This window comes from Peromyscus californicus, unplaced genomic scaffold (genome assembly GCF_007827085.1).
Source record: "Peromyscus californicus insignis strain IS unplaced genomic scaffold, ASM782708v3 Scaffold_24__1_contigs__length_46423439, whole genome shotgun sequence".
Classification (NCBI taxonomy): Eukaryota; Metazoa; Chordata; class Mammalia; order Rodentia; family Cricetidae; genus Peromyscus; species Peromyscus californicus.
This window is the reverse complement of record NW_026294535.1, coordinates 13352335-13366629: the sequence shown is the minus strand read 5'-3', so window position 1 is coordinate 13366629 and position 14295 is coordinate 13352335. Positions and strand designations below refer to the sequence as shown.

The following is a 14295-nucleotide window of genomic DNA, read 5'->3' as shown; positions in this document are numbered from 1 at the left end:
GGTGGCTGAGGGTCTTCATCACCAGCTCCTTTCCAAACCTAGTTCATAATGCCACCTCCTCCATGCAGCCCTCCCTGAGGTCTCTCCCTGAATGCCCCTCTCCAAACTAGAACCCTCCAAACACCCCATTTGTTTCCACTTTGCTGTATTGTTAGTAGGAGCTCTCTGAAAGAACAGAGTTTGTTATTAAAAGATTAATTAAATATATATCAAAAGATTGATTAAATGGCTTACTCGCTATAGTCTGGGTAATCCAACAGCAACTGTCCTCATACTAGAGAGATTTAGCTCTCAAGTAAGCTGCCCAGTCCGTGAGGCTGGATGCCTTGGCAGTCCCCACCTGATGCTAAAGGCTGGGGGAGTCCTGGAAAGCCACTGGTCTTCAGTGTGTGCTGGAAGCCGGAAGAAGCTGAGTTCCGCCATCAGCAAAGGGATGTGGTGGTGGCGGCCGCGGCTGAGTTGATGAAGTTACCCGTAAGACATAAAGGCAGGGAGACAAAAAGCAAAGCTGTTTCCTCAGACCTCCTCTATCTGGCCATACCCATATCTATGCCATATGTAGTCATAAGTATTCCCAGCAGTTTCTTAGTTGATTCCAGATCCAGTCAGGCTGACAGTCAAGATTAACCATCACACCCAGCGTACCAGGTCTTAGAACTTGGGTTTGTCTCACAGTTATCCTGGTCTACCAGTGTTTTCCATCAGGGGCAAATGGTATCATCTAGGATGCCCTGCACTAGTTAATGCGAAATAAATGTGTCTATGAATGAATTGAGCCACTGTAAAATTGGCAAAGCGGCATGAATTTGGGTATATTCAGCTTCAAGTTAGAGCCAATGGGATCAACGGGACCTGAAGGGTCAGGAGGAGCAGAGGTGTGTCTCAGAGCAGACTGGAGGTGACTAGTCTCCACTCCTAAGGGACAGCCTCATGATCAGCCATCTTCAACAGAGCCCAGGGTCACCACCTCTGGGCTTCCCTGGGCCCTGACCTTGTGCTCCCTGGATGGCTGCCCCAGCTCCCCCTTTTTCTTGGGATAGAGAATCTTTCCTTATCCCATGACTTAGTCACATGGCTTAGTCCCATGACCGCTGCCTGGTGGAGGAGGGGAGAGAGCGGCCATCAATGGCATCGCTCTACCCTAGATGGGCTCTTTGCTGGCCATCAGTCAAAGAGGCAGCATGGCTGTTGGTTAGACACCAACCACACAGGCTACCTCAGCTTTGCCAGGATTTTTTGCCAAGGATGTAGGGAGCTTCAGGGCTAACAGAGGGGCTCATTTCCAGAGAAGGGACAGGGTATGCTTCAAAGAACTTTGACCTTCTGTGGGGATCAGAAAAAGGGCTACAAATCCTATAGAACCAGATCAGACTGGATGTTCTCAGCTTTCCGTCCTCCTATCCTGCCTTCAGGGGATTCTCTGTGTACTGAAGTGACAGGCGTGTCTCCCACACCTGCTGTGGGAGACCTGAGAACAGGTCTTTTGTTTGTTTTTGTTTTGTTTTGTTTTTGTTTTTGTTTTTCGAGACAGGGTTTCTCTGTGTAGACCAGTCTAGCATGGAACTCACTCTGTAGACCAGGCTGGCCTCGAACTCACAGAGATCCGCCTACCTCTGCCTCCCGAGTGCTGGGATTAAAGGCGTGAGCCACCACCGCCCGGCTCTACGAACAGGTCTTAAGCAGTCCCCAGCATCAAGGGCACAGAGGGCTTGGCTCTGTGGGCCTCAACAGGGGAGGAGCTGGGCAGTAAGCATGCACAGTGGAGGGGAGACCTTGCTATGAGGAGAGTAGCAAAGGTAGACCCAGTCATGTTCACACTCTGAGATGACGCGGACCCTTAGTGCTCCCTAGCATAGAAGAGAGGTTCAGGTGAGTGTCCCTGTTCTGGATGGGAGTATTAAGACTCAGGTGAGACCTGAGGGGCCCCTCCACTCACATTCTAGGAAACTGCCGTCTGAGTGCTAAGCGTTACCAGCATGAAAAATGAACACAAATCAATTTGTGTCTGGATTTACTCTCAGAATTCCCTGTGGACTCTGTAAAATGCCTCTTTACCTCTTTTCCACTCAGATAGCTGTGGAGGCAATGGAAGATTTACATTAGTTTACATGCAGTTAAGGTATTTTTTTTTCCTTTTGGTTATGTTTTTAAGAACATTTATTGCCTATAAAGAGGTGTTATTGGTAAAGACAATGGTGCCCTTTAGGTAGCAACAGAATGGTATTTTGTAAATGCCAATGAAACTATTTCATGAGCCAGGATGGCTGGGGCTCTGATTAAAGGGTGTTCTCCATTCATTTTTTATCTTGGAAGCCACTGTGGAGTACCTCTGACACCATTACTCCTGACATGAAGAGCCATGACTAAAGAGAGTGACCTGCCCACAGGGACAGGATTTACTCCTGAGTGCCCTGCCCAGCTTTCATGTATGACGAACGGGGGCCCTGGTAAAGGGCTCTGCTTACAGCTGGTCCAAGAGAAGGGGTTCCTGGTGGCCAGGAGGGGTTCCTGGATGCATCAGAGCCCCAGGAGGATGGACTGAAGCTTAGGGGGGCCACCCTAGCTCAGCGAGCCCTGAGACCAGCCCAGCAGTTATGCAAAGACTGCTACTTAGAAGCTGTGTCCCTGGAGCAATTAACTGAGCCCTCGGAGCCCCAACTTTCTCACTCTAAAGTGGGGGTGTCACAGCAATATACCTTCGCCAAGAAGGTATTTTGGGACTAGGTGTAGCTCGTTGATAGAGTATGTGCTTAGCATGCTCCTCATGTTGAGTTTGACACTCAGTGCCCCTCTCCCATTAAAAAATAGTATGTCTTGAAATGCACTTGGCTGTTCTATGCCAAGAGGCCCCAGTGTCTCTAAAGAAGGGAAGTGAGAGAGAGGGTTTGGGTATGAGTCTTTACCGTGTTGGATTCTTCTAGACAGTCCACTCAGCAGCTGTCCCACTCACCTGGGACCCTGCATTCTCCTTTGTCTGGTATTTTGTTGTTTTTTTGTTCATGAGGGGAGAAGCATTTTGAACCCTTGGCTCATGGCTGGATTGCCCAGGACACAAGGTTTTCCTAGAGAGCAGGCAGGAGTGACACCATTCTAGGACAGGGACCTAACCTGGAGCACACTGAGACGACGGGTCAACTCCCAAGTTCAGATTCCACTAGTGTGGGGGTTTAAATCCTTTGGCTAGGACTGGACTAAAGTAACTATTGTATCATAAATGGGATTACAGAGGGAATATATTAAGTCTTGGCTGTTGTAGCAAAGTGCCATAGGTTGGGTGGCTTGTGAACACTGACGTTCCTGGTTCTAAAGCCTGGCCTGTTAAGAATCTGGTCCCTGTCAAGTTCAGTGGACGGTGAGCACTGCTTTCTCACTGATGTTGTCCCACTCTCTTGCCTTGGGAAAGTCCTATTCAGCTTCACTGAAATTACTGCCTCTTGAAGCTTCCGTGACGATAAACCAAAATGACCACACGTGTGTAGAATCCTGGCTCGCCAAAAAGTACTCAGGGCATTTACGGAGCACCCTGTGATCAGGAGGCCCGGAACTCTATGCAGGATCCCAGAACAAGATTGTCTTTTTACTGCTGCCTGCACTGAAATCCTAGCTCCCAAGGTAAAAGTGCTGGGTGGGAGGACCTTTGGGTAAGTGATGGGGGCAGAGGCCTCAAGAGTGGCCTCAGAACTACACACAGGTGCCAAAGTATATATGGCTTTGAGAACCTGCCAGAGTCTCAGATGTCACATGACCTTGTGGGGATCTGTGAGCCACAGGCCCTGGCACCAGACATGATCCTAAGGGTAATGTCCATTCGATCCATCATCAGTTACTGTCCAAAGTCAGTTACCACCCACTGTGCATGCTCTGGCCGGTGTGGACCGAGGCTCCGCTTCCGAATGAATGTATACTAATCCAGTGCCACAGTGGTGATCATATGGACCTGATCCGTCATGACCACCATCATCTTTTAGTCCTGCAGCACCCCTTGAGTACACTCTCCTTGACCTCTGTGACAGTATTGGAAAGGGGGTGCCGTTAGACACATTTTACTTTTTGCATGGCAGGGGATGGAATTCAGAGTCTCCTGCATGCTAGGCAAGCTCTCCGACCTAACTCCCCATCCCCGTCTACACCTCCGGTAATCCTAAGGACCCCCACTCTCCATATTACCTGTGGTCTCACTTCTTTTTTAAAATTTCTATGATAAACTTTATTATGAAAACTTGCACATAAATAAAAACCTCACACACCAAAATTAACCAGACCTAAAATCTGTACATGAAAGTCTGTACACAGTTAGAACCGATTTTCACTTCTTTCTGGACCCACAATTTTACCCTTTTACATTCGCTCATTAAGGCAGGCCTCTACGAATTAGCAAATTGTGCATTTCACACCGTACCCAAATCTCCCCAGCTCACTGATAAGGGTGCCGAAGACTCTGAATCATGCTATACTACTTACCAAATCCTCTTTGCTCACCTCCGAATCAATCTCCCCCTTGACCACCCCCCCAAGGATCTGTGGCAGGTAAAACTTTTGTTTTCCAGATCTGTGTATTTGTTCTGAGACAGAGTAAACCCGAAATTGCTTTTAGATTATTTTTCAAAATATTTCCCGGCTCTACGTTTTCTCACAAAGACTTCCTTCCCCATTAGTTAGATCTTGAGGCTTTGCTGCACCAGGAGAATGTTAACTGGCACAACTTAGCAATGTCTCGGGAATGTAATTAATGCAAGAATAACAGTGCAGGGTGGGGATCTTGGTATTTTAATGAGGACTGAGAAACATCTGACTGCAGATGTTGAAAGTGGAGGGGGAGATGAGTGCTGCCATAATTAATGCTGCATATTAAAAAGTGACCTCTTTGGTGTGATCAATACAGGGACCTCATAACCTTTCCTGTCACCTGGACCTTCACTTCTGGGACTGTGGTTCTGTTAATAAAAAAAAGATAATCACCAGTCTGCGCTCATTTGCTGTGGAATATTTCCAAGTGATTTTTTTTTTTTTAGAAATTAGAAATCACTATTTTTTTTGCAGAATTTTTATGCATGTATATATTTTCCTCTCCAATATATTTATTCAATGCTTGCTCCATAATGAGTGTTTTAACTTTCTGTTTTCCTTTCCATTATCCCTGAAAAGGATGGATTATCGAGAAAAGATTAGAGTTGTATAATGTGATACGCTGTTTGCTAATGTGCTGTCAGAGGTATTAGTAGGACTCGCCGTGTGTCTTTTATGAATGCCTTTCAGGCTGTAGTTCCCTAATAGACTTCGGATCCTGTTTGTTCGTATTCTTGCAGGCATTAAATGTCGTCTTTGAAAAAATCCCAGAAAACGAGAGTGCTGATGTCTGCCGGAATATTGCAGTCAACGTTCTTGACTGTGATACCATAGGCCAAGCCAAAGACAAGATTTTCCAAGCATTCCTAAGCAAAAATGGTTCTCCATATGGACTTCAGCTCAACGAAATTGGTCTCGGTAAGGTTTCTTCCAGAGCCTTGCAATGCACCCTCCTACCTTCTTTCTGTTGGGTGACAATTATGTGGCCTCAGTGTTTCCCAGAGGGCGTGTCTGGGGACCCAAGGACTTCTTGGCTCTCTTTTGTGCTTCTTGATTCTTCCCAGGAAGCACCACCCTTCCAAGACGGCATTTTCAAAACACTGTATTTGTAAACCAGCGTGCCTGCTGACCCTGGGACCACACGGCATCACCCTGCATGGAGAAGTACAGGAAGGTGTAAACCTGGTGCCCTCGGTCCGTGTAGCTCTTCACGTTGGCATTTGATTTGTTTGTTGTGATACGGAGCGTGTCATTAGTGGGCGGCTCAGCCGCAGAGCGTTAACTCCAGCCTGCTGGAAAGGTCATCTTCCTCTCTGCTAATCGCACCCCGCATTAAGCGTGTTCTCCGTTCTCCCCCAACACGGAGCAGCATCTGCTATGAATTCATTTGCGGGCTCTATTGGTATACTGCAAAGGAGAGCATATGTGTGAGCAAGCTAACAGGGCTCCATTTCTCTCAAATGTTCATCAACATTTTAAAGTTGAGCTCTGCACAGCCCTCCCAAGAGACTGCTGTGGGATTTTAGAGCAGATAATGGGACAGGAAAGAAAGGCAGAATCGCGGCGGTGACAGACAGCATAACAAGGTTCATCTCCTCTCCGTGTACAGTTGTAGACCTCCACTAAGCAGGCAATTAAAATCCTCCCCCACCAATCAAACCTCCCGCTGAAACCATTGAGAAAAGCCTGGAGGCAGGCCTAGGAAATTTGGGGGAGGCCATGCAAATGTGTAGCAACTTCAATACCTGCTTCAGAGAAAGCAGGCTGCTTCAGAGAAAGCAGGCTGCTTAGGCGCTTCTGGGCACCAACATTTTTGTTCCCTTGCGTGGCCTGGAGTACCTGGCAGCTTCAAGAGGGCTTAGCTCCTTTGCTTAGAGAGAAGCAGAAGGGGGCAGCCCCATCTAGGAAACCGAAGCCTGACCCCGACCATCAGCTCACTTGCCTTGAACATTATCTTGCAAGTGTGTGGCTCTGACCACAAAGGACATGGGCACACCCAGCCTAATAACCACAGGAAAACGGCCCAGCAGCTCTTATCTTTCCCGCCAAAAAGTCCATAGCAGAGCCTGCAGGCCCTTCCTGGGTTTGGGCCAACCAGGTGTCCCTCCCCCAACCCCGAGGTTGAGAGGTAAGGGTAGAGCAAGCTGGTGGCATTGCGTCCAGAGGGACAGCAGGCATATACGCACCTAGGAACGGGAAATGGCAGAGCCTGACCTAACTGGAAAGACTTGTCATCTAAGACAGAGAGCCATTAGGGTTCTGCAGAAGTTGCCTTGTGGGTTGTTACAGACTCACTGTCACCAGGTTTGGGGGGTGACAGGGGAGAAGAGACAGGGTCTCAGCATTGTATAGCCCTAGCTGACCGAGAACTCACTACTGAATCCAGGCTAACCTTGAACCTGTGACAATCTTCCTGCCTCAGCCTCCTGAATGTTGGGCTTGTAGGCCTGAGCTACTGACCATATCTGGCCATTGCTAGATTTAAAACAATTTTAATTACATTTTTATTTATCGTGTGTATGTGTGCGCGCACGCACACACACACACACACACACACACACACACACACACTTGCGCTTGTGGAGATAAAGACAACATGTGAGAGTTGGTTCCTGCCGTCTACCATGCGGGTCCTGGGAAAAGAACTCAGATCATCATGTTTGGAGGCAAGTGCCTTTACCAACTGAGTCATTTCCCCAGCTCCCATTACTAGGTTTTTAAAAGGAGAAATCCAAAGTCCAGATTTTTTTGTGCAACCTCCAACTTAAATGATGCTATTGAGTTGCTACTAACCTAACAATTCATAAAACACTGAAAAATTCAAGCCAAGCCAACACTTAGCTGTGGCTCCCTTCTGACTGTCATGACTATGGTGCGCTAGCTGGACTGGTGGGTTAGTATACAGTGACTCTGCAGGGACCACGGAGAAGAGAATTCACACTGCGCTCTGGGGATGAACACGCACACATATTGGTGATACCGGAGGGGTTTGTTGTTTTTTTTTTTGAAGGTTTTAGTCCCTTGGATGATGGGTGATTCTGTCTTCAGGGTCTCTACTTCCAGACTTGACTCAGCATAATGTTTCAGGAACAGCTCTGAAATATTAAACCCTAAACGCAAACCCAGAGCTCTTTGTCTGGCTGGCTGTCTCTACCCCGTCCAACAAAGCTTTGCCACCCCATTCAAGCTTACTTACTTAGTAACTGGGCAGGCAGCACCCAACTTTTTTTTTCCTCTTAACTGTGACTTTAGAAGGGAACCAAAGCCCTTTTCCCCCTTTTTCAGAGCTTCAGGTGGGAACTCGACAGAAAGAACTTTTGGACATTGACAGTTCCTCTGTGATTCTTGAAGATGGAATAACCAAGCTAAACACCATTGGCCACTATGAGGTAAGACCGAGACAGCCTCACCAACTCTTTCTTTACCCACAGTCCTAATTGGATTGGATAACTCTAGTACTAGGTAAGCCCATTAAAAAAAAAAAAAAACAAGACTAAGATTCCCTATGTCTGAATGGTTTGCAGGTTGCTTGCTTCTAGGGCAGTCTCCTTCTCTGCTCATTCGGAAGAGCTCACGCATTACACTCTCTAGTGGTGTCCCCATCATATGTCCCCTTCCTCACAAGACTGTCCGATTCTCCATCTTGCCATTTAGGTCAGAAACTTTGCCATGGCAAGACCGTCTGGCCTTGTGCAGTGCGTTCTTAGGGAAGCTGTGGGTGAGTTACCATGCGTGCAAATCCCGAGTGCCAGAGAAGCCTAGGTGTGACCAGACAGGACGCAGGGAAAGTTCCTGAAAACAGACACTGGGATTCATTCAGCAGCCTTGAACGGATGGTCCAGATCTTTGTTGAGTGTCTGTTAATGTGCTAAGAACTGGGGCTGCAGCCCCCAGGAGGGAAGGAAAGGTAACACTTTATGATACAATAGTGCTGTAGCTTGGAGAATCTAAGGAGGCTTCCTGTGGAAGCCCTAGTTGAGCTGAGACTGAAGGATGGGGCTGGGATCCGTTGTCAGCACCACCTGTGGGAAAAAGACAGCAGGCATGTTGGACAGGAAGGCTTTCAGACTGGCCGGAACCCGAGGAGGGACTGTGCTAGTGAGAACATTCTGGGTCCCAGGCTGACTCGGCCGTTCACTAAATTTTGGCTAGTCCCATCGCTTCAGCAGCCCTGTGAGGCAGGAACCATTGCTAACCTATGTTATAGATGGTTCACTGAGCCGGAGACTTAGCCAGAGAAGTGGGAGGGAGCTGGAAGGGGAACCGCCGTCCCTCAGGTCTTGTTCAGCTGCCTAGTTTATATCTTATCTCAAGGACAAGGGGGGCCATCAGAGGGCCTAAAGTTGTGTTTCAGAAACTGATTGTGATGGACAGGAAATAGGGAGATGCACTGGAAGCTGTGGGAGAGTTCCAGAAGAGCAGTGTCCCTAGAGATGGGGGTAATGTGAATGGTCACAGTTGGCTCGGCAGTCCTTCTGGATGGAAATAGTGGGGGTCCAGGCCGGCACTCTGGATGGAAATAGTGGGGGTCCAGGCTGGCACTCAGGAGGGGAGGTGCTTTTTCGGAAAGAAGGCAGAAGGAGAGCAACTACTTAATGGTTCAAAAGCACCAAGATGGACTTTGGACTTGGCCAGGCTTCCCCCTTAGACAGCGTGCACTCGAGACCATTCCTGAGCAGGTGTCTAAATAGTCAGGAGCAGGAAGCATCCTGCCCCTGCATTTTGTCTTACCCATGGGGCCCTGTGGCTACTTCTGGAGGAGACTTCACAGAGCCTCATGCCCTACACCCATGTAAGTCCCCCACAGTTCAGGTTTCCTGACCCACAATCGCCTGGCCAAACCTAGCATTCTTAGCTTGGGGGTTTTGGTCAAAGTTCCCATAGTTTTCTCAGTATGGGTTCCTGGGTGGCAATGGCCAGCTCCCAAGGGATGAAAGTGGGTAGGAGGCTCATGGGTAAAAAGTCTCTGAGGGGTCCTACTGTGCATCACTATGCATTCTGGGCTTTAGACCATCTCCTCTCCCTGGGTCTGTGAGGCAAGTTGGTCCGGTGTCCCAAAGGGTCCAGGTGTTGCTGTGCCTTTTCTTAGTGCTCTTGGCTAGAGTTGTGGCGTTGCTCCAATGAGCCTCCTCTGTCCTATCTCTGTTTCACCTTCTCTACAACCATATGGCACTGAGTGGACCCTGAGGAGAGGGGGTGGCCACTTATTATTACCCTCAATAAGGACAGGCAGGACAGGTCATTCCAGCAGAGAAAACAGCATACAGCTGTCGGCAAGGCCCAGGCGGCCTGTCAGGAGAGCCAGAACATCACTCTTCCTGCAGACATCGGCGTACTAGACACCTATCTGCTTAAGGATGATAATGAAATTAATCCGGCCTGTAGTCACTTCCTGTCCTGATGATTTATTGGCCTCATAGCCCAGTGTTGCTGCCTGGGGGTAATAAATGACAAGGCTAGGACATGAGGGCTTAACGGATTCTGCTTATGTTTAAAAAGATAAGCCACCAGGCAAATAAATGCAGAGCTTGGAGGAGGGACCCAGGGAGGTCAGCCGGCCATGCTCCCTAAGTAGACCTGGACCCGTCCCGAAGCCTGGGTTCCTAAGGACTGAGCTGAAGAAAAGCATGTGCCCTACCTTCAGCTGCCTGGCTCTGCCCTTGATTTTAATAGCGCCTCTACAGATTTGGAATTTGGGATAATTGGAGAGGGCTGGGCTGACGTCTGCTTTTGCCCTTTCGTTAAAGAAAACCATGTTCAAGTACTTGCTTTTCCCTCCAAAGAGACAAGATGCTAATTATCACTCTTATTCATTTACTAAAGCACCCTAGTTTGAGTCACTGTATGTGCCTGAAAGGAAAAAAAAGACAACTATATTTCATTTAAAAATAGGGTCTAATTCAGAGTTCTAAGTGATTCAGACTTACCTCCCCCAATTAGTCCAAATTAGTTAGGCTTTAAAGTTAATCGTCAGTGACGGCCAGTCCCTCCTCCTGTCTAAACAGTCTTTGCTGCTGGAGTACGAGGCGCAGCTTCCTTCACTTCATTTTGTGAGCGGAGCGATAGGGTGTAGCCGATCTCTGCTGGACATCTGCTCTGGGGGTACTAGAGGGGTCACTGTGTACAGAATGTAGGGTTGGATGCTGTCCCCAGAGCCCCAAGCTAATGATGCTACTCTGTCAACCTACTGAACGGTTTCCAATCCAACTCCCAGCATTGGTGACAATGGCCTTCTGTGGCAGCCACAGTGGCGGTCAGCACCCAGCCTTGTCCGCAGTGCCGGCTCCATGAATGCTCACCACAGCCCGATGCTTTTAGACCAGAAGGATTATCTCCATTTCCATGAGATGCGCACAGAGGACAGCAAATTTCTGCTCCCGTGTCGTTCCATCTTGTGCAGAGAAGGGGTTACGTGAGCCAACGTCTTTACAAACACAAGACCAGCAGCATCTTTCTCTCTATAATTAAACCCTCACAGACACTCCCCTAACTGGCTGTGGCTCGGGGTGTTTGCTATGAAGGGGATCCTACTGGGAGAATCAGGGTAGCCTGAGGAGGCATGCTTGCAGTCTAGGCTTCCCCTCTCTCTCTCTCTCTCTCTCTCTCTCTCTCTCTCTCTCTCTCTCCTTCAGCACCCCACTGTGACCTTCTGCTGGGCCACATTGTCACACCCTGCCATGAGGTAGCACAGAGGCTACAAGACAGGTGTTTTGTGGGGCAGGACGTTTTCTCTACAGATCACACATCTTGTTTTGAGGAGGGAGGAGAGAGAGAATACTGTGTGCTAGTGCGGAAGTGGTCACGGGTGACCCCAAATTAGCCATCCGGAGGACATTTATAGCTCTCAGAGATGTTTCGGATGAGCTGTTAGGTAAGATCAGTGGTCCTTGTGGTCAAGTTTCATCTCTGCTTTTAAATAAAAAGACTGGACTACCTGGAAAGGCGCCTTTAGATGTCGGTTTATGAAGCCAACAAAGAGGCCGTTGTTTTTTATTTTTCATTTTTATGTATGTATTTATTTATTTATTTTGCTATTATCAGCTTGATACAGTATACATTCTTACCCTAATAGTGAAATGTTTCATTGAGGCCTGCCCAGTAATTGAGTAAAACCAAAACTTATTATAAGCCACAGTCATCCTAGGGTCCCACCTACTATGTAGCCTCCCTGGTTCTGTGGGTTGCAGTCTGATTGTTCTTTGCTTTATATCTAGAATCCACTTATGAGTGAGTACATACCGTGTTTGTCCTTCTGGGTTTGGGTTACCTCACTCAGGTTATATCTTTTACATGTTGACATCCAGTTATGCCAGCACCATTTGTTGAAGATATTTTTTCCATTGTATAGTTTTGGCTTCTTTGTCAAAAATCAGGTGTTCATATGTGCGTGGATTAATGTCAGGTTCTTCAATTCGATTCCATTGGTCTGTATGTCGGTTTTTATACCAGTACCAAGCTCTTTTTATTACTATAGCACTATAGTAGAGCTTGAGGTCAGGAATGGTGATGCCTCCAGAGGTTACTTTATTATACAGGATTCTTTTAGCTATTCTGGGTCTTTTGTTTTTCCATATGAAGTTGAGTATTTTTCTTTCCAAGTCTGTGAAGAATTGTGTTGGGATTTTGATAGGGATTGCATTGAATCTGTAGATTGCTTTTGGTAAGATTGCCATTTTTACTATGTTAATCTTATCTATCCATGAGCATGGGAGATCCTTCCCTTTTCTGATATCTTCAATTTCTTATCAAACAGGTCCTTCACTTGTTTAGTTAGTGTTATCCCAAGGTATTTTATATTATTTGTGGCTATTGTAAAGGGTGATGTTTCTCTGACTTCTCACTTATGTATACTATCATATCATCTGCAAATAGTGAAAGTCTGACTTCTTCCTTTCCAATTTGTATCCCTTTGATCTCCTTTTGTTGTCTTATAGGGGATAAACTAAACCTATGATATTTTGGCAAGAAGCCACCAAGATATCTCACATTTATGCACAGATTTATTTTAGGAGTTTTTATTAGTTTTTGTTTTGAGACAAGGTCTCATGTAGCCCAAACTGACTTCCAACTCCCTATGTACGAGTTGACCTCTTAATCTCCCTGCTTCTCCTGAGTACTGGGATCGAACTCAGGACTTCATGCGTGCTAGGCAAGTATTCCAATAGTTTACTACATTCCAGGCATGGCTTTCAGTTGTTGACATGTGTCCATTTCATCCCTGTGTGGCCACGACTTCTAATGCTGATGACAAGTCTCATTCTAGCTCAGGCTGGCATCACTGGGGAAGGGGTAGCCATGTCACAGGGCATCGTGGAACACTCTAAGTCTGGGGAGGATTTCATCTGAAATTGTCTTGTACACCTATTCTGCTCTGGGCTGGAGACATGTTCCTACTACAGATCTATCTAGTGGCATTAATCTTCCCTTGGTTTCATTTGGTTTTCATCCCTAAAGTCAGGGCCCAGAAGATACTCCTTGCCTCACAGGAGGACAAGAGAAGGGGTGTGGTACTCTGTGGGAAGTAGAGCTCCTAGGACAGAACAGCCACCGTGTTTTTAACCCTTTGGGTTCCATGGCACTTTTCAAATGGGCGTTTGTCGCCTGAACGTGGCAACAGCTGACTTGAGAAGAGGAAATAGAAACCTGTTTCCCCCCAACATCTGCAAATGAGTTTTCTGTCCTTGTAATAGTGTTAAAGCATCACATGGGGTTGGAATGTTCCAGCCCTAGAGCAGCTGTGAAAGTCAGAAATATGCTCACACACATCCAACTCATCCACTAATAAAATGCTTCTACACCAGCTCTTGGAAGATAATTTCGGAGTAAAATCTCCTTGGTACAAGCTGCATCTACACTATCTTAATGCCTGTGCACAGTGCCAGCAGCCACGAGTTGCCAGCTCTTGAAAAGACATTTGAACTCTTGGCAGCGTTCCTTATCAGAAGGCCCATCCGTGGTGTTTGTGATTATAGAGGAAAGGGTGCTCGGTTTGGCAAAACAAAGCGTCTGACAGTAGCAGAGTATTGGCTCAACACTCAACAGGATCCATTTGGGATTCATTCTTTGACAATTACCCAGAATGAATCACCAGCTTCCTTTTATAAAAGGATATTTATTGGCTTAAAATCAGTACATCCAGCTCTTGGTTGGGGGGGAATTTTGTAACTGTGTTCACACATTCTTAGAAGCGTGGTGTCTGAGTATTGCTGTGGGGATGCCTACATGGGGCATTTGTTTTAATTGCATCAAATATGGAGAATTGAAAAATCAGTCAGAAGGCAATGAAAGGCTCAAGAGAAAGAAGATGCTTGGTAATAACAGCAGCCCAAGAGCTCAGGAAGAGTTAACACTTGGAGTTGCTTTGAGGCCTGATGGCCTGCTAGCTGTGCCCAGAGTCCCCCTCTTCCCACAAGATGTCCTGAACACCAGCAGTGGGAGGCCTCTCGCCTAAACTGAGCGGCTGGCTGGACACAACTGGCGGGACAGCTGTGTCTGGGGCCTCTGGAGAGCTGGCTCTTCCTCTGTGGGTGTCACCCGAAGGAGATTGTGTTTACCCTGTGGTGCTTAGCAGGGAGGCCTGTACGTTTCGATAAGCAATGTGCAACAAGCCAAGGAGCGATTCTAAGAGTCTCCTTTCTTCCAAACCAGGGAAGGCCAGGTCCAAATTTGTGAGGGCTTTACAGTGGAGAGGAAAGGCACTTAGCCGATTGGATTCAAAGTGACAGTTGC

General features: G+C 47.3%; 1 protein-coding gene across 1 annotated transcript in view; it reads left to right on the top strand.

The window, feature by feature from the left end:
- Plxnc1 (plexin C1) overlaps positions 1 to 14295 on the top strand; it is a 151211-nt gene that overhangs the window by 122693 nt on the left and 14223 nt on the right. Inside the window, exons 22-23 of the mRNA XM_052753167.1 lie at positions 5307 to 5484; positions 7852 to 7955. Of these exons, the coding sequence (XP_052609127.1) occupies positions 5307 to 5484; positions 7852 to 7955 (282 nt within the window). The remainder of the gene's footprint in view (positions 1 to 5306; positions 5485 to 7851; positions 7956 to 14295) is intronic.